The sequence below is a fragment of the Podarcis melisellensis genome (genome assembly GCF_964234715.1).
Source record: "Podarcis melisellensis genome assembly, chromosome: 1".
NCBI classification, from domain to species: Eukaryota; Metazoa; Chordata; class Lepidosauria; order Squamata; family Lacertidae; genus Podarcis; species Podarcis melisellensis.
The window spans coordinates 71,204,209-71,225,378 of record NC_138528.1 but is presented as its reverse complement, the minus strand read 5'-3'; the positions used below and the strand labels follow the sequence as shown (position 1 = coordinate 71,225,378).

At 39.7% G+C, this 21,170-nt stretch overlaps 1 protein-coding gene across 1 annotated transcript in view; it reads right to left on the bottom strand.

The window, feature by feature from the left end:
* Positions 1-21,170, bottom strand: part of OTOG (otogelin) — a 94,309-nt gene that overhangs the window by 13,048 nt on the left and 60,091 nt on the right. The window contains exons 35-48 of the mRNA XM_081903506.1: positions 21,071-21,150; positions 17,070-20,254; positions 15,932-16,100; positions 14,315-14,460; positions 13,409-13,498; positions 11,927-12,110; positions 8,689-8,909; positions 7,285-7,423; positions 5,841-6,035; positions 4,341-4,553; positions 3,287-3,391; positions 1,735-1,845; positions 743-844; positions 273-371 (exon numbers count right to left, since the gene is read on the bottom strand). Coding sequence (XP_081759632.1) covers positions 273-371; positions 743-844; positions 1,735-1,845; positions 3,287-3,391; positions 4,341-4,553; positions 5,841-6,035; positions 7,285-7,423; positions 8,689-8,909; positions 11,927-12,110; positions 13,409-13,498; positions 14,315-14,460; positions 15,932-16,100; positions 17,070-20,254; positions 21,071-21,150 — 5,039 coding nt within the window. The remainder of the gene's footprint in view (positions 1-272; positions 372-742; positions 845-1,734; positions 1,846-3,286; positions 3,392-4,340; positions 4,554-5,840; positions 6,036-7,284; positions 7,424-8,688; positions 8,910-11,926; positions 12,111-13,408; positions 13,499-14,314; positions 14,461-15,931; positions 16,101-17,069; positions 20,255-21,070; positions 21,151-21,170) is intronic.

Here is a 21,170-nt window from a genome sequence, read left to right as displayed (position 1 = left end):
TCCTGCTCTGGAAAAGCCCCTGTCTCAGCTGGTGAGCAGTAACCTTCCTGATCCCCAGCTGAGCTGTGCAAACAAGCTGCGTTGTCCCAGCCTGCAAGCACCTGGGTGAAACCAGCTCTCTATAAGACATCTCAATTGGCCCACACCATAGTTAGACTACTGATGGCTCCAGACCTTGCTAGATTTTCAATATTAATTCAACATTGCCTTTTTATACTGCAAGATAAATTGATGTAACCCAATTAAAGGACATTGAAAAGAACTATACTTACCACATGTACGATATGGACAACACTTTTCTGGGCTCCATACTTCTACCAAGGACATCCCTAATAAACACTTAAATTCAGGACAACGGTAGGTTTCACAAACTGCAAGTTAAAAGTGCAAAGAAAGAAATGGTGTTGAATGTTCAAGCAGGGAGAACATTTCCAAAACTCACGACCAAAATTAAAATGTTCAGCAAAGCATAAAGCACATTCTTCATATATACTTCACACAAAATTTTGTTTATACATTGAATCATAGTTATTTGGTTTAATAAATTAATGACATTTTTAAGAGGCATGGATAGCATCTCTTGGTAATAATTCCATATGCTTATTCCATGACTGCCTTAAAATGATTAGGGTAGATTTAATGAGCTTGTCTCTTAATGAAAATTCTGTATTGTTCATCATTTACAGCACTGAAAAATCACTGCAAACAATTAAGAAAGCCTCTAGAGAAATCATCAACTCACTACACTGGTAAGCAGGACAACATCTGTCTGTCGTGTTGCCTTCCACAGTAAGCACTTCTCCTTCCTGGCATGCTGGAATTTGATCAGAGCAAATACCACATGCTGATAAAAAGAGAAATATTAAATTATTAGAAAGCACGCATACATGCCATTTGTTTTCAGTTTTCTGTAAGTGCAAAAAATCTACCTAAAAGGATTGATGAAACTATAATGAAAAGTTGAGCACCACCTAATTTCACTCCTGAATGCAGAACTGTCAACCTTACGTCTAGTTAGAGAGTCAGTACGAGAATGAGATTGGTGCCGGACTTTTGGCTACCTCAATCGTGTGACTTTGATTGTAAAAATAAAGAGGTCAAATTGGGTGGAGAAGCTTAATTTAGCTAAGTAGTTTTTTATTCATTGGGAGAAAGACTTTGCATAGCTTAAAAAGGGATCAAGTATAGGTGAAGTATTGCCACAGAAATTAAATAAGCACCCCTGTAACCTCAAACCACTCAGAGGGTGAAGTGCATGCAACAGAATGCTTATTAGTTTTGGATGGGCCTCCAGTTTGGACTGATAGCGTATAGGATGCTGAATGCACTGGGGGATTTGAGAAGCAGTCTTTCAGGATTGCAGTGGCCACCACAGAAGTGCAGTTGGGCTTTTAGAAACAACTGGAATTCAAAAGATTGGGTGGTGTGGGCCTGCAGGGGGTAGGGGAATTTGAATCAGTTCTGGTTACATTGTATACTTCATTGTAGCTTCTATAAAAGATGTGCCGGCAGGAAGATGGTGCCAGTACACCACTGCACACCGACACATCATTTCTCTCTGTGTAAGGTGTTTTGTTCTATCCCTCAAGTATTCATATTTTGGATATTGTGCAATACAGAATACTGGACTAGGCAGTAGAGCTTCTCTTATACCATTGTGGCATATATTCCTAGACAGTCTTCTTTGCTTACATATTAATCTACAGGCTGTCAATAAGAACTAAATTTGAATACCACAGATATAGGATAAACAGCAGGTGCCTTCCACATGGGCAGCAATCAGAGTTTGATCTGCTCGGCAGTTTGGAATCTGTTCCATAGACTCACATTTTGCTGGATCACATTCTGAAACAAACATAATATTCTCATAAAATATATGATATTCCATCCTGAAGTCTCCCTAAGGGGGCTTACACTAAATAATAAAATATAACTACATCTTATTTCCTTCTGCGGTGTAACTAGGAATACTGGAGCAAACTGTGAGATATAGGTCTAGCATGTCCTCTATATATGTTGGAGCAAGATCTTCCACATACCACATTGATACAGTTTCTTCAGTCTTGCCTTTCAAGTATCTAAACATGGATCTGGGACTAGTGCATAGAAAAATGCTTACAGGGCAAATGAGCACCACCAAGACCTTCCCAGGCTTGTTTACCTTTTTGTCTTTGTTTCCTTTTTCCTTTGCAACTGCACATGGCACAGGCTACTTTAGCTCTCAGTTTTAGGAACAAGGAATTTAACAGGGGCATGTGCAAAAGCAAACATTTCGGTTCCATCCCTCATGGGCAGTGGTGAGCCAAACAGGGCTCTGCTTGGAAGTTGCCATGTTTTGTAGTCCTAAGTCCCTTCCCAGAACAGGGAATGGATGTTCTGAATCAACTGGGGGCAGAGCTAACTAGGGTTTTTAAACATAGTCAGGGAGGGGCAGGGGAAGGAAGAGACACTGTGTCCCCTTCTCCCTCCCGGCCTCACAACCAAGAGCAGGAGGGTTCAGTCCTTACCCTGTGGGAAAGGAACTTGCAAAGGAGCACCCTGTGGCCCACAAGTGAAGGACACAATCCTACTGGGATCTGCTTCTCAAACACTTCCCTGCAGGGAAGGATCATGCGAAGGGGTACCTTTACTATGCACAGGATTCAGTTCTGCTTAGGTCTGTGTCACTAGTGATTTTCCTGTGGGGAAAATCACCCTGGAGAAATAGACTCCTGCAGACTTGCCTTCCCAATACCCTGCTCCTTGACAACTCAAGATCCAGCATGACCCAACTTGGGACCAGATCTAATGCTGTCTCTAATTTGGCTGAATCTGTTGCCCAGCCCTAATAATAACAGTAAAAAAGGTAAAGGTAAAGGGACCCCTGACCATTAAGTTCAGTCGTGGACGACTCTGGGGTTGTGGTGCTCATCTCACTTTACTGGCTGAGGGAGCCGGCATTTGTCTACAGACAGCTTCTAGGTCATGTGGCCAGCATGACTAAGCCGCTTCTGGCAAACCAGAGCAGCACACGGAAATGCTGTTTACCTTCCCACTGGGGCAGTACCTATTTATCTACTTGCACTTTGACGTGCTTTCAAACTGCTAGGTTGGCAGGAGCTGGGACCGAGCAACGGGAGCTCACCCTGTTGCGGGGATTTGAACCTCTGACTTCCAATCGGCAATCCCTAGGCTCTGTGGTTTAGACTACAGCGCCATCCGCGTCCCAATAATAACAGTGGTCAAGGTCAAATATTTCAATAGAGACTCCTTTGCCAGATATTTCAATTCTTCATTCAATACCTACCACAACTGTAGCTAGGACAGCAGGAATCGTCTTGGTAATAGGTTGCCAGTTTCTCTAGGCCCTTGCATTCAGGAATAAATGTTTCACAGAGGCTCTGATTACAAGCTTTTTAGATCACAGCAAAAACAAGAGAAGAATAGGGTTGAATGGCATTAATAAAACTGATTGCATTTGTTGCGTATTACAGAGAGAGAGAGAGAGAGAGAGAGAGAGAGAGAGAGAGAGAGAGAGAGAGAGCACCAGCCAACCCCTAGGGCTGATATTTGTAAATGTTTTGTAAAATCCAAGAAGGCTTCAACTTGCTTTGTTGACTGTGCCACAATAAACTTTTCTTCAGTGTGCTATGAGAAGCTGTCATACTGCTGTATTCTGTTTATACATAGCTGCACTATGAGCTATGAGCTATATATCACTTGATATATGGCTCTCAATCTCCATTCCTGTCTTTAATGTTGACTGATTTTTAAGGTTAAAAGGGGCACAAGGTATGCAGTATTCACATTGCAGTCTTATGTAAAGACAGGGTGGCAAAGTGGCTGGCAGCTGTCAATGAGTTTATCTTCCTAGGTGAGTGCTTTTCCTTTCCAAGAAAAAAGCTGGGCTTAAAAGACAGCAAACTGTGCTAGGAAAAGGAAGAAGCCTTGAAACCTTAATTTTTTAATTTAAAAAATCCAATTCTCATGTTTTAATTAAAACTTTTGAAACCAGTATTGTTCATGGAAACCTCAGAAATAGAGCAGAAAGCAGTGGCGTTGTGATAAACATCTTATTTGTCATAACTCCGCCACCCCCCAAATAATCTCAACCGCTTCCTAACACTACTCCTGCTCATCCACCTTCTAGATCAACATAGCACTTTCTTCCTTGCACAGTATAACCTCAGCACTTGTCAAAATGATGTACCTTATGAAAGCCCACATACTGCTTCCAAACACCTGCAGATTAAGTCATTTTGTGTTAGTTTGCATATATCTTAAATCAAAACTTGACTATAGTTTATAAGATATCTAAAGTCAGTGGTGCTGGTAAGAAAGTGTATATTAAGGATACTTACTACAAACTTTCTGGTGACAACAGGATTGATCATCTGGTACAATTAAAGCTACTTCCCCAAAACGCTGACATTCCAAGTCATTATTTGCTGAGCAGTTGTACTCCACAGGAGCAATGGTCTCATTGTCAACACATTTGTGCATGCAACATCCACTATGGGAGGTTTTCCAAGTCTCACCCAGTGCATGTGGCACTCCAGAAGTGTCTGTACAGGCTAAATTGTTGCCAAAAAGGGAGGTAATTTATTTATTTTTTTAAACGTCTAGATTCTATGACATGTTTATAACTACAGACATAAATAATATATGACCATGGCAGAGAAAAAAATTCCAAATCAATGCTACTTGTCAGGGGTTGGTAAAGCACTGTTACTCAGGAAACACACCTGAGACATACTCTCTTTCAGTCTACATTTTCCAGACACAGAATGGACTCCATGAATCTTTTTAAAAATCTGCATGCACACAAACCAGCCATCTATGAGTAATACAAAGAAATGGCTTTTAGACAGATCCCTGAACTGCAGCACTCTGAAAGCAACACTGCTGTTCTTGGGCCTGTTAGGAACTAGTTACATTCATTCTAAGGCCACTGCAGCTCCATGTTCAAAATTGAGTCATCTGAGTTCCATCCAGCTGTTCTAATGAGTTATCTGAGGGGAGTAGCTTCTGCAGCTTATAGTTATAGGATTGATTTGAAACTTGGTAGTAGGAGAGGTATAATATTTGGGTTAGAAAGGATAAGTGACGGCTTATTTTGAAAAAGTTATGTGTTTGATGGGAGACTTTGGCAAGTCGAGGGGTAGTGTGCAATCTTCTTCCACGGGCTTCTGCTGGGGTGCATTTTTGCTGGGGGAAATTTCTCCAGTTGTACTGTGCGCTTTAGAAAATGGGTTGTAATGTTAGGTTGGGGGACCGACTAGTACGTTGCATTGCCAGGGGCAGCCCTTTCCATTTCACCACCTGAGGCAAAATGGGAATGTGCTGCTCCCCCTTCCGCTGCAGCCTTGCTTACTGGGGTCATGTGGTGGCTTCTGGAGAGATCTTGTCAGAAGCTGCTGCTTCTCCAGCAGGGGCAGGTGGGACACCGTTCCATGGGATTCTGCTGTCTGAAGCAGCTGCCTCAGTCCACCTCATTGGCCTGACGATTACTCTTGAGTTGTGTAACATGTAGTGTTTATTTAAAAGGCATTTTTGTGGCCAATGTTATTTAATGAGATTTCATAAGGGTATTTTGGTGTGTAGATGGTGCGGGAGCCCTGCACATGGCAAGTCAGCTCCTGGATGTAGGGGTACCCTTCTGTATTCGCTAGACATTCATTTATTATTTTTCTCATTTTTGTGCCACCCATTAAAAATAAGTTACCTGGGTACTGTAAAACATCCTAAGGGTGATCTAGAAATAGAAATCTGTTTCCATTCATACCTATGCTGGGTAGGACCAGAATAATTCATCATTACTTGTCAAATGATACAAAATTCAATAGCATATTGATACTTACCACACTTCTCTTCAGGGATGCAAAGCGCAGAGTGTACACGGTGAAGGATGGTCCCTTCTGTGCAAACACACCCCTCAGTCAATATTGAACAAGAGTCTGGATCCTGAAGTTCTGGCTCCATATTTTGACAAGTACTTGGTGTCTCACAGGCAGATATGCAGGCCTTATAGTAGAAACCTTCTGGACAAGGAAAGGCTAGCAACATAATAAACACAGTGTTTAACACCGTGATGCTTCTTCATGTAATATTTTACATGAGCTAATGTTTCATGTGAACTTGTGCAGAAAAACAGTGACAACACTTTTATTCACTGCAAATTAGAAAGTAAAATTAGAGTGGAAAAATACAGTAGAGCTTACATTTTCACCTGCTCACATGAATCTCCCCTTTCAACCAATTACCCCAACCCAATTATTCCAGACATATCTTTTATCTTGCAAGCACGCAATTAGAACAGCCAGTGGTTGAGGAGCAGATGGCTGAAAAGTTAAGCACTTCCTCCCCTAAATTGCTTTTCTACTCAGAAGTATCCTTTCCAGTGCTGTATTTTTTGCCATGCGTAGTAGAGGTTTGAGATTTTGTACATATTTCTACTGATTTCTCAACATTGTTTCTATATAAATAAGCTTGGACTTGAACCTCAGCATTTTGGCTCAAATTCATTGCTTTGTCCTATAGACTGCACTGCCTTCTCATCTTGCAGTAATCAAAGGTGCACAGCCTGGGAGTCATTTTGGACTCACAGCTGTCCATGGAGGCACAGGTCCAGGGTAGCTGTCTACCAGCTCCACCTGGTATGCAACCTGAGACCCTACCTGCTCACAGACTGTCTTGCCGGAGTCCTGCATGCCCTGGTTATCTCCTGCTTGGACTATTGCAATGTGCTTTATGTGGGGCTACCTTTGAAGGTGACTTGGAAACTACAACTAATCCAGAATGCGGTGACTGAGAGTGGCTGCTGGGACCATGTAACACCAGTCCTAAAGGATCTTCACTGGCTCCCAGTATGTTTCCAAGCACAATTAAAAGTGTTGGCACTGACCTTTGAAGACCTAAACGGCCTCAGCCCAGTATACCTGCAGGAGTATCTCCACCCCCATCACTCAGCCTGGATACTGAGGTCCTCCTCCAAGAGCCTTCTCCTGGTTTCCTCACTGCGAGAAGCAAAGTTACAGGGAACCAGGCAGAGGGTCTTCTCGGTAGTGGCTCCCTCCCTGTGGAACGCCCTCCCTTCAGATGTCAAGGAGATAAAGAATTACACAACTATTAGAAGCCATTTGAAGGCAGCCCTGTATGAGGAAGTTTTTAATGCCTGATGTTTTTATTATTTTTTCTGATATGCTGTAAGCCACCCAGAGTGGCTAAGGAAAACTATTATCATCATCATCATTATAGCTATTGCCATCAACAGCAAACACAGTGTCTTTGATGTGAAGTACTTACAGCAATAATCAGAATTCCTCCATTCTATACAGATGTTAAATTTGTTACATGTTGCAACATAAGCAGCCAGTGCTACACATGGATTCTGAATGTATTCTTTATCTTGGACCCACATATCACAAAAGGAATCTGGAGAAACCTTAACACAAAAATAAAAGTCTTAACTTAATTACTGGTGGATAACTGGAGGGGAAAAAAGATCATCATTAGGTGTTTGATGCCAAATAGAAGCTGGTGCAGTTTAATGGGTAAAAGACAGAGTCACCACAATTCTAGGAAGCCCCTAATTATAAACTTGCATCTGTGATAAGCTCACTGTGTAGCCAGCCATAAACAAGTGCCTCTCTCTCTCTCTCTTCCTCAGCCCTCATCCGAAATATGAAGTATAATAGTGACATAATGTGCATGGTGGCTGTAAGAAGAGAGGAAACCTCTAGGTACACAAAAATACAATTTTATTGGGCCCAAAATGTCATCAGGACACAGTAAAACAAAAATGCTTTGTGTTCTCCAACTGGTCACTTCAAGAGATAAAGTTCACATGCAATTAGGTAGGGCAAATGTTGGACAATTTCTCTGGTAGTTGAAGAAGCACCTCCAAGATGATGACAAATTATATGTTCTATAAGTAGTCCTCTTAGAGGAGTATACAGTTGACACATCTTTGACATGTCGCTGCACCCTATAAAGGTGCTAATGTCAAACCCAGAAAATAATCACTAGTTGCTAGAGAATATTAGCAGCAGATGATGTGATGGGGGACTGCTCATCCCACCTCTGGACCATCACATCACTGCTGCTTACTGTGAAGTAGAGGTGGAGGGTCAAGGCCACAAGGAAGACTGGTTCTCCTGGCATGTTTGAGCCATGTAAGTATCACTGCCACCTTGCCCTTCCCCCTCTACCTCCTGGTAAGAGCAGTCTTACAATGCTGTCTGTTGCTGGTATTAGTGGAGTATTAAAAAATACAAAAAGCAACCATTTATTAACTGCTCTAAATTTATTATTTCTGTGTGCTGCTCTGGTTCACCAGAAGTGGCTTAGTCATGCTGGCCACATGACCCGGAAGCTGTACGCTGGCTCCCTTGGTCAATAAAGCAAGATGAGTGCCGCAACCCCAGAGTCAGCCATGACTGAACCTAATGGACCCTAACCCTTTACCCTTTACCTAATATATGTAGTACAGTACCTGTACTCTGATCAAAGCTCAACAGTTCTGAAGCTATATGCAGCCTATCATAATTTCCCTGGAATTATTATTGTTGAATAATCACTCGGTTGATATGTGAAATAGGCAAAGTTGTTTGTCAGGGGAACAACCCATAAAATAAATACTTTTGACTCCTTAAATATTAACAAAAACAGATGAATTTAATTCAAACAGAGGATCAAAAGATAACATACGTAAGGATGGCAGCTGCTGAAGGTTTGGTTCGATAACGTGTTTAAACAAAGGGAACAGTCTGTGACTGAACAGTTAGTTTCACGGATTCTCTGTTCTCCAATATACTTCAATGTGTTTGGCACCTGCCAGCTATCTGTGAAAACAACTGAAGCACCCACAGTGCTTACGACAGTCCTGTTGGGTAGCATGAGATCATTTGCTGAGATTCCATCACAGAAGCCTGCACAAGAGTACAATATACAGATTAGCATATCTCCATGTACATACTATGGTATTTTAGGACCGGCATCAGTATTATGCTAATCACAGAGTGGCTGCTTGAAACAGCCTCTGCATAATGACTTTAACCCCATGGCTGTTATATTATGCTGAGCTTGTATTTGCGATTTATGTGAAGAATCTCCACTGTATTAGCCTCTGTATGATAAACAATACGTGCAAACCAGCCCTAAAAGCTGGAACCATAGTGTCCTATAAAGTACCAATCCTGCAAGATCTCTCAAAAGACATATATGGTGCATTAAAACTTTGCACCAAGCTTTCCTCTTGCTGGTTTTATACTGTTTTTAACTTGATTTAGGTATTTTGCCTAAGCTGGTTTTACATAAAAAATGTTGCTACCGTGATTTTTTTATAATTAGCTCTGGTGGTTCATTGTGTCTGCTTTAAATTGCACACTTTAATGTCGTCATATACTGTCAACAGAACTTAGTTATATGGGTGGTATACAAATGTAATAAATATATTAAAAATTAATAAGAATACAGTAATGTATCTACGCAATGTAAAAATGGTTAATTAGTCTGATAATTCTTTATGAAATATCTCATGTTTCGGGGAGAATAATTGTCAATTTGAAAAGTACATTCTGTGTCAACCCCTAATACTATTTAAGGATGTGGGAAGCAGGATTATATTGGGTCCACTCAAGAGTTTTTTCCCTAGAAAAATAGGTGCCAGTACTCACCATGAAGTTGTTACAGTAAGTGTCACACTTTAAAACCAAAATAGAGAGGGGTACCGGTACTACGTCCCATTGAGTAGCCCTTGGGGGTACTGGGTTCAGTACTGGTTAGAGTCTAGACTGACTGGCGGTGCCTCCCCAGGGTTTCAGATATTATTTTTGTCTAAGCTCCGCGTGAGAATGGCAGGCACTGAACCAGGGACCTTTTGCATGTCAAACACATATTCTGTCACTGAACTACCACCCTTCTCTATAACATGCGCAGTCTAGCAGCAGCTGTTTTTACATAGCTGCTTTAGGCCAACTTTCCTTTATTTAAAATGTTCCCTCTTTTATGAAATAGGACTAAACTTCTGGGGTAGGGGGAAACTGCTTTGCAGAAATGCAAGGTGGGTACAGGAAAGAGATGAAGCACAGTGAAGTGGATAGCATTTTAATAAGCATCCTATTGTGGCCTTCTAGATTCTAGAATCTATCCTAAAATGTCAAGTTCAATCAAGTTCTGTCTAGCATTTCATTCCTAATCAAGCTTACTTTCAAGTCAGTCACATCAACTTCAATGGAATGTGTTACCAAATAGAATGTATTCCCAAGTAAGTATTTATTTATCTGGATTTTCTAAAGCAAGGCAGCTTTAAGTAAGAAACCATGGTTAAGACATTGGCATTTGTGAAGTCCATTAAAGCATTGCCTTTTCTCAATTTATACTTTAAAATTTAACGCTGACTAAGAAAAAATAAATTAGAAACTAGTCAAACTAACAACTCAGAATAAGAACAAATAGCACTAACATTTATTTCAAGCACCTCTTCTCTGTAGGAACATTACTGTTTGCAAGCATTGAAATCTGACTAAGTATCACTGATATTTCATACTGTTGCTACACATATTTGCCCTTTATGAAACTTGGCAAGCTAGCCACTGTAATGATGGACTTTGCATCCAAGCCTTCCAGCAACGATAATTCAAGTGTCAAAGCTAAGATTTATATCAATAGATATCATGCTTCCAAGAGCCTATACCAAACATATCATCCAAGGTTAGAACTTCCAGAAAGAATGAAGCCATGTGCACATACCAAACAGGCTTAAGAGCAATTCCAGCATAACCTTTATGAGCTGTGAGCTTTTTGGTAGCCATATATCTGAACTATTTCTGTAACTTGGACTGATTCTAAGTGAATAACTGGTGTTCCAATAAAATGTATGACTAAATATAATGAACCCTGAGGATATGTACAGTGTTTTGAGTTCTACAATGGAAGGGGTGACCCTCCAGACATTCTGCTCCATGAGTGGTTGCAAGGTAGGTCAGATGACTGTACCTTAGTCCCACCGGCTTTGCTTCTGCAAAACTCCAGGTTTGATCATATGCATCTCTATTCAAAAGGATTTTGAAGCATTGTTTTTACTTTTGTTTTTAAGTAACTAATGCATGTTTTATAGGATGGTGTGCATTTATTTTGGGGCTTCCCATAGGCATCTGGTTGGCCACTGTTAGTGCAGGATGCTGAACTAGCTGGGCTATTGGTCTAATCCAGCAGACTTGATTTATGTCACTGCTCTTTTAGTCTTACTGTACTATGAGCTCAACATGGAGGAAGGCTGGTATAACAATGCAATTAATAAGTAATTAATTCATTATTGACAATGTTCACACCTTTATTCTATTCTCAGTAGCAAAGAAGAATTCTGATCTCCATTATTCCCTTTCCCAGTTGTGTGTTTGTGTGTGTGTGTGTTTTGGGGGAAATCATGACATTTATTTGAAATTCCACCAATTATTAAAAATTGGACCCTTGTATTACATTCTACTTAGTAACTTCTATGTTAGCATAGAGTAGGCAACAAATCTCTAAGCATTATTTTTTTTCTTTGCTCTATGGAAAGCTCAGTAAGATACATTTTCTCTTTATTGCAGTCCTATTTATTTCCATGTTGCTTCAGCATTCATGCCTCGGCTTCAAATGCTCTAAATTAGGAAGCAAACTTGCCTTATCCACGACTACCTGAAATCTGATCCCCAAGGGATTAAAACCAGCCTGCAGTTTATTGATTGGCAAACCTGGCATTTTCTCTCTCTTCCTGAATCATTTTAATCATTTCAGCAATCAACAGAGTAGCAGCTTCCAAAATAATCATATTTTCATTTTCTGTCTTCTGAATATATTTAACCTTACTATACATGCTGTAACAAAAGTTGTGAAAAACCAAGTGTGGAGCACTTCCCACATTTACCAGATGTAACATCACAATCTTACTAAAGTCGCTTACCACACAGTCCCATTGCTTTTGGATCACTGGTTGCATTAAGTTCTATTACCATCACCCCAGTGGTATGAAACCACTGAATCTTAGTATTTGTCGGAGTTTCAATAATATACATGAAGCCATTGTCCTCAATCTTAAATCCATATTTTGTAACAGTGGGCCATGCATATCTTGAGTTGACAGCTATCTGGAGAATATACATACTTATTTTAGCAAACAGTAAGATTTAAGCTTTGCCATAAAACTATGTTTTCGCAATATTTCGCCCAACCCTCCACAAAACATAAAAATAATTTAAATGAAATTTACACGCACTGTGCTAGTCAAATATTGCCTAATGCAGACCTATACAGCTTGTGTATTTTGCTTATCAGGTGCTTAACAACTTCCCTATTTCTGCAGTCCAAACTAGGTGGCAAAATCAAGTCAACACATGTGCTGCATTTGAGTGGTGGGTCAGGCCTCCAATTTGTGCAAGGATAGAAACTTTTGCAGTGAAAGGGCCACATTCCCTGAGGAGAAACCTTCCAGGGATCACATAATGTCTTTTTAATCTACTGTCGGAAGCCGCCCAGAGTGGCTGAGGAAACCTAGCCAGATGGGCGGGGTAAAATAAATAAATAAATGAATAAATGAATAAATTATTATTATTATTATTATTATTATTATTATTATTATTATTATTATTATTATTATTCCAGTGGTGGGTGTGCCAAAAGGGGTTAGAGCTGGACACACACCACTCTCCATCTTCCATCCAGAATCTTCCTGCTTTCTATCATGGGAGCATGGTGGTCATTTTGGTTGCCATGATCTCGCCCAATTTCATGCCATGGGGCATGTGTTTTGGGGTGCCGCATTAAATCGTGGTCCCCCCAAAGCACTTATTGGGGGGAGAAATCACACAATATAATGGCAACCAAAATGGCTGTCGTTCTCTCACAATAAGAAACAGGATGTCTCAGTTTTTCTGAGACACTTGTGGAGTATGAAAATCACTAGAGGACAGGCCAGAGGATGACCTGGTGTGACCTGGCAGAAACTTACCAAGTGTGACTTGGTAATGACTCAAGGGCCATATCAAAAGGCACTGAGGGCCATATCTGGCTCCTAGGCCTGAGGTTTCCTACCCCTGGTCTAATGCCTTCAGGACATTGGATGAATAAGTGTGTGATTTCTTCAGAGCCAACATGAGATGAACTTCTCAGAAGCTGCTTCGCAAGATCATAAAGAATATCATCTCTAAAAATGTAGTAGAGGAAGCAGAAAATCAATATGAACAGCACAAAAATTCCTAGTCCTGTTCCAGTTTTACTGCATATGCAGAATGCAAATAATAAAAGGCTGTTACATGTGTCCTCCTCTTGAAAAGTATCAGTTCTATTACTAGAGTCACAATTCTCAACAAAGTTACATGCATGTAAATTCTAGGAATCTAAAATAGAATACTTGAATGAGAATTATAACAGAAGAAATAAACTTTACCTTTCTGTTTAAGCGGTCAATGGTAATCTGGTTAGACATATATGTTAAATTTAACATTGCCAGGCACAGCTTAGTAGAGGTTAAAATGCCCTGAATGAAGATAAGAATCAAATCAAAACAACATGTCAGCTTATTCCATGGTTAAATGCAACATACATATATTATACATATACTCAACAGAAAATCTTCCCCCAGATAATTCTACCCTCTGCTTTTTTAGAATAGGTTTAAACATTTAAATAGCTGGAAAATGCAAAACTGAGCAGCTCCCATCCTCAAAGCTCCTATACAGTGGTACCTCAGGTTACATACCCTTCAGGTTATATACGCTTCAGGTTACAGACTCCGCTAACGCAGAAATAGTGCTTCAGGTTAAGAACTTTGCTTCAGCATGAGAACAGAAATCATGCTCTGGTGGTGCGGCGGCAGCAGGAGGCCCCATTAGCTAAAGTGGTGCTTCAGGTTAAGAACAGTTTCAGGTTAAGTACAGACCTCCGGAACGAATTAAGTACTTAACCTGAGGTACCACTGTATTCTACAGCCTTGAGGATGATAAGAGGTCCATATAGCTAGTTACATAAACCATTCATTGAGTGTGACATTTAAGGTTTGTATAAGACTACAGAAAACAATGTTATCAGTCACATTCCATTAATGCAGGCATAGGCAAACTCGCCTCTCCAGATGTTTTGAGACTACAATTCCCCTCATCCCTGACCACTGGTCCTGTTAGCTAGGGATTATGGGAGTTGTAGTTCCAAAACAGCTGGAGGGCCGAGTTTGCCTATGACTGCATTAATGCGAAATAGCAGAAAATTGCATATTTTTATATGCAGCAGCATAACTGCACTTGTTTATGATCCTTAACATACTCAATAAACAACAAAATTCCACAAGGCCCATTACCATATGAATCTTGCTGCAGTCACTGATGTGGATGCTTATAGTTTGATCTTGAGTTTGGCTGATGATATAGGATGCTTCATTAAATAAAGCCAAATGGTGCCCATCAAAGGTGACAAAGCTCAGATCAGAGAAGAGTGTACATCGACCTGATCAAACAAAATAAGGACTTATTTAACTTATTTTATTAAACAAACAGCTAACTACTGATCAAGCATTATAAACTGAATCTAAGTCATTAAAATAGCTTGCTTAGTTCCTTTACGTTAGATACAGATCGTTAACATATAAAGGATTGACTACAATGAAGTCAAAGCAGACCCTTGAAATCAATGATTTAACTTATTCATTATGTATTTATTTCATAACATTTATACACTGCTTGATTGTAAAAACCTCAAAGTGGTTTGCAAAAAGACAAAACAATAAAATATAGAAAAAAATCACAACCATTCTTAAAACAGGCATGGTCAAACTTGGCCCTCCAGCTGTTTTGGGACTACAATTCCCATCATTCCTGACCACTGGTTTTGTTAGCTAGGGATGATGGGAGTTGTAGTCCCAAAACAGCTGGAGGGCCGAGTTTGGCTTGCCTGCTTTAAAGCATACAGAAGTTAAAATCCTAAAATATATTAAAATCACCTCAACTTGCTAAGCATCTAGATAGGGTTGCCTAAAGAAGAACCCCTTTTTTTCCCAGGTGCCAAAAAGAGTACAGTGAAGGTGCCTGCTGGATCTCAATAGGAAGTGAGTTCCAAAGTGCAGGTGATGCCACACTAAACAACTGAATACTTACACATGCGGAATGGGTATTATTTGGCAACTGTTGTAGTGCCAATTCTGCCAGTTGCTCAGGGAGGCACATGTGGGCTAAGGCAATCTTGTAGGTAAGTTGCTAAGGGCTTTATGTGCTAATAGTAACACTCTGGACTCAGGTAGCAAATTGGCCACCCATGCAAATCTCTGAGCCCAGGTGTTATATGCCGACAAGGCCTCTCATGCTGCAATATTCTGCACTAACTGCAGCTTCTGGCTCAAGTACAAGGGAAACCCCACATAGAGCATATTGTAGTAAACTTAGCCAAACACATTGCTCAAACAGGAGTGAGACTCCTGGACACTCTGGATCCAACCCATTACATAAATTGTGTGAAGTCTCTACATAACAGATGAATCTGAATCTGAATCATAACAGATGAATCTGAATCTGATCCTCTGAAAAAGCATCTTTCAACAATTTTTGTATTTACAGGCATTAAGGGTCGCATGTTTTGCTGCTGCTGTTCTGTCCTAAAAAATAAATAAATCTATTGCTTGTCCTTGGAAACAAAAATTTGCTGTAATGGGATCGTGACTATTCTCTCGTTCTTTGGATTTCCAACATCCCACATAAGTCATTCTGTTTTTCAGTCTACTTCTTTAGTGTACTGTTGTAGATGATGATGCTTATTTCTTTTTATGAAATTGATACTTAAAAATATTTTCTATCTGCATCATGTCAGCAATGAATAGGCCCATGCATAAATCTCACTATCTGTTCCATTTACACAAATGTTTTAGCATAATCAAACTATCAAAGTAATGCAATTTTAAAATAAATACAGTATGGATAAAACTTACATGCACATTCCCACTTGGGGCAGCATTTATCTCCATTAATCTGAACACCAAATCCAAGAAATCCACAGCTAGGTTGTGTTGCATTGTATGGACAGTTCTGTGATTTGTTAACTTGGATTAGTTGCCCATCTAAGCAAATGTGCTTTATGCACTCATTCTCTGTGATTGGCTAAGACATATTTAGAAAACATAGGTTACTATTCTTATCAAAATAAAGTGATATTCAATAAATAAATATTCACTGAAAGCAAATAGTTCAGTATACCAAACTACTGAATGCCCTTTTCAAGTCAATTCTTGTAGTACCATTAAAAAGCAGAAACATGAAATCTTTCAAATGGCACACAGATCAATGCAAGGAATCAATATAATAAAAAGAAAAAACTGGAAGCTGAGGATAGTCATGGAACATTATAAATTTGACAGTATGGACATATTTAAAGGATTATGTTGCCTTGCTATTTGGGACAAGCGTCTAAAGACCAAAGTTACTCAGGGGATCAGCTACTCAGAATACATAATTTGCATTCTTTCATCAATAATATTTTACACACAGAGAGCAATATTAAGAGGCTGGTCAAAGAGATGCAGATCATGCAGTAGAGAAGATATTCTGTAAAATACCTAGGATTAAAGCATTTGACAACTTTATAAGTGCAATGTGATGTAATAAACTTTGGTTGTGCTAATTGACACTTATGAGTGTTGGCAAATACAGATTAGTGGCAAGTATGGCCCTAATAGATTAGCTTATCAATGTATCAATTCTTAATGATAACTAGAATCTGGAATTATATCTTGTAAATTATTTTTGAAACATACAAAGCAATTTCTGGATTAGTGGGGGGATAGTGAGTTTTATAATCTACTTCTTAAATGTAACTTACATTCTACAAGCATATGTATGTCCCAGAATATTGTTGAAAGTTCTCCATCTCTATACCACAATGCAGGCCACTGTGATGAGATGAATTTCATGTCACAAAGTGAGATAAAGAGGCAAAAATATGTCACTCCGTGAGCAGTTAGGAACCAAGCCACCTTCATTTCATATCCATCAGTAAATGAGACCCAAGAGTTATATATATGATACAGAAATCACTCATATGGTTGGGGGGGAATTATCTATGGTACTCACTACACATGTTGGCGGTGTTGCTGTTTCTTTAGATGTCATGAAAGCTGCTGCTGTAACTCCTGAGACCATTTCAACAGTGGTTAATCCTGATAAATATGTGGGAACTGGTATGACTCCTGTAGCATTTGGAGGTAGTGGTGGTATCAACAAAGAACTTGATGAAGGTGTGGACATCTCTGTGACAGATGGTTCTTTGGCTATTGTAGTTAGGACAGTAGAACCAAGTGAAGCTGGAGAGGTAGATGAATGTTCAGGGAGCGGATGTGATATCGGAAGCTTTGTAACCACTAATTGCCCATCAGTCTCTGACAATGTGATGCTCTTGGTTTCTAAAGAAATGGAAGGCACTGAAAATAAGGATGTTGTCATGAATTCTTTTATCCCTGCTGTTTTTTCTGCTAATGATTTAGTGACACTCCGTGTTGTGAGACCGCTGATCCCAAGCGGTGCTGACTCAGTCGTAGTTGTTAAATGTGGGGTAGCTGGTGTCACTCTAGACGCAGGGAGTGTGGAACTGAAAGAAATGGTAGAAAGTGGCACTTGCTTAGACAAAACAGAAATCTTCTCTGTGGCACTTTTGCTCATAGATGTAAACGCTGTTGATTGCATTGGTGTTAAAAATGCCACCTCTTGTGAGTCTGTCGGACTCACAGCTGAGGTTTCTGGTACTTCCAGTATAAACAATGAGGGAGATGCTGGTTCTGATTCATGAAATAAAGTACTAGATGCTGTAAGTGTTTGAGGAGGAGTCAGTACTTTCTTTGTGGTAGGGAGCTCAAGTTTTGACTTTTCAGTAGGAAATAATTCCACTACTTCTTTTATTGTAGACAATGGCAAAAGACCTGTTTGGGTTACTTTTTTTTCACTTGTTAAAGGAACCTCTGGCGCAAACACTGAAGTGAGTGATACAGTAGAAAGAGGAATCCCTGGTAGTGGAGTACGTTGGAATGTGGAGGGCACTGCAAATTTGGTTGCTGACTCTGTTGTACTAAAAACAATTTGGGGGTGGATACTTGTTCTCAACAGTTCAACTGGAAAATGATAGGCTGCAGTACTTCCCTTGGTTGTTAAGTAATCTTTAGAAGGTGGTGAATAATCAAGTTTTCCTGCCGTTTGGGGGATAAAATGTGGAACAGTGGATTCTTCTTTCATACGGGAAGAAAACCTTTCCATTGGAGAAGTAGGAACAGATGAAGTAGCCTTGGAAGTTATAGATGGTTGTGTTATCTCAATTAGCTGCCCTGCAGTGGCTGCTGTTTCAGGTATTTTTTGTGTTAATGGGAGAACTGTTTTCTCTGCCAGGTAAAGTGTGGTTGAAAGTGTTGTTAGAGGAAGAGCAATAGAGGAAGAGAGGGTTGATACTACTTTGGTTGATGCTACTTCTTTAATGGTTGATGGCTGGCTGCTCAGTTCAGAGTATGGCCGTAAAGTAGCATCAGTGGCACCTAAAGCTTCTGTTATTGGAGCAACTGTGCTTAGCAGCTTTGTAGGAAGAGGAAACTCTGAAAAAAATGATGTAGACTTTGCTGTTTTTGGATGTTGAGTATCAGCACTGGTAACTTGCACTTCAGGTGATGATGCCATCAGACTCTTTGCTGTAGAAATGGACCCTGGAAGCAAAATAATGGAAGGTTTTTTTGTAGTGGTTTTTTCTGACTCTGCAGTGGCTTTTTCTGACTCTGCTGTGCCAGGGTACAATATCACTCTTTCTGTATCAGTCATAGGATGCAGAAATTCAGTTGTTTGAACTGGTTCAATTTTTTTAGTTACCAATGGAACTAGGACACCCATAGCTGCGGCTTCCTTTGTCAAATCAGATTTTGCTGTTTCCACTTTTGTCACACCAATAGAATAAGGTACAACACTCACTTTTGTAGTTTCCAGGGATGAAGGTGTTCTGTATTCTGTTGATGTTTTATCGGTGACTGATTCTGGCAGAATCGTCATTTTAGAACTTATTTTGGTAGAGAGGGGTGTAACTGTCATAGCGTGTGATGAAGTGGGATACTGGGTATACAGAACAGTCATTGCTTCTGTCACATTTGGTTGAATAAATGGTGAATATGCACTTGTCAATCCTGTCTCTAAAAATTCTTTTGAGTCTATTAAAGTTGGCGAAGTTGTACCAGGCACTCCAGGTAGTTTGGCAGAAGTACTACGTCTTAGAGTCGAAGCTGAATATAAATGAGAAAAAGTACTTGGGGGGTGCATAATGCTTGATGTTGTTTGCACTATTTCCTTTTTAACAGTAGAAACTGGAAAACCACTTGTATGTGTCGGGACTGTGGTGGTGGGTTGCGTTAGTGCTGGAGGTAAAGTAATAAATGTGGTTTTAACTCCTTCTTTGATTAAAGCAGCTGTTGTTTTTGTTGTTTCTGATGGAATTGGCTTTCCAACAGGCCTTACTGTTGCTAAAACAGTAGATAAAGTAGAAAACGGAGCTACAGTGATATTTGCATCTGTTACAGTCAGTTGACTTACACCCAGCATTGTTCTGTCTGTTGTTTGATTCACTGTGGGAGCATAGGAAGACATTTCCAAAGATGGCAATGGGGCTTTGGTAAAAAATTGACTTGTTCTTTCCGTCTTTGGTGTTGAAGAAATCTTGCCTTCTGTAATACCTTCAAGTTTTCTTTCTGTTTCCTCTGTTGGGGGAAGTTGAGCACCTGTTACTTTTTTATCCAGTGCTATTTTAGTTGTGGCTGGTGATTTAGCAACTGTAAGCATTGATGGCAGCACAGTAATAGGTGAAGTAGAAATTAATTTAATTTCTGATTCAGTTGCTATAGATAAAGAAGGGACTGTTCTACTACTTGTTTGTTTACCAGGCAGAGACTCTGTAACTGCCACAGTTGTAGGTGGAGGAACAGCAAAAGGGAGGCTAATATCAGATACTGGGTGTGAAACTACTGGCATTGAGCTGGTACCAAAAGTTGAATATGTTGAAGCATTTGATGTTGCAGATATGGCTAAAACTGTAATATTTGGCAACAAAAGAGAAGAAAATTTAGTTGGAGTAAATTGCCACTTCAATGCCTGTGTTGTTTCTCTGTCCTTTGATATTGGCCTAGGAGATAAAGTTAGTTCTTTACTCAGCATTGTTGCAGAAGTTTGATGAGCCCCAGACGTTGTATGTGTCTTTACAGTGGATGATAGAATTTGAACATCAGCTGTAGGTTCAATGCCTGAAATAAGACAAACATGGGTGCTATTTTCCAGACCTGTAATAATATAGGGTCATACATATGCACCAAAAGGAATAAATGTGAAGAACAGTATTAAAGAAACAATTTCCAACTTTAACATGTCTTCTTGGTCAGGAAATTATGTTTTAAAATGGGAAAAACTTGGTTCAATTTTAATGTTTCAAAACCTAATTTGACATCACAAAAATGTAAATGTAATGATTTCTATGTCTGCCTATGTATTTTGTGAAGGCTTTGGATAAAAACAACAACTTTTCGCGTATACCAAGTAAGGTAACCTTCAGAATATATGTTCTTATTCCCAGGCAGTTCCTTTTCCGGAGTAACACATATTTCCATATATGTCTACTCCAGTCAGAAGAAAACTAATGGAAGTCATATAGTGGATAGCATGTTGGACTTGGATACAGTTCCATCCCTGCTCAGCCATGAAGTTACTAGGTAACATTTTTCAGCCTATCCTACTTGACAGGATTGTTTATTGGGAAAATGGGATAACTCTTTGTATGCTATCCTGAGCTTCTTCAAGGAATAGAAGATTTTAAGTACGGTATATTATGGAGATTGACATGCATTTCCCCCCTAGATCCCTTAGAAAGCTAGCTATGGCTGATGGACTACAAAAGCAGAATGGAACTAAACTAGCAGGGGAGTTGCAATGGTTAGGAAGAAGTAGGAAGGGGGTGTTATTAGGCCCACAATCGAGATCCTGAATCCTGCACAAGATACTGAAAGGAATCGTAGCACTACATTTTGAATTTTATCTAAACGTAATATGAAATGTGTTCTACGTACAGTCTTCAAAATAGACACATCTCTGAGTGACTTCATCCAGAACCATATGTGAAGGACACATAGGAACACATCCTTCCACTCTAAAAGAGAAAATAATAAT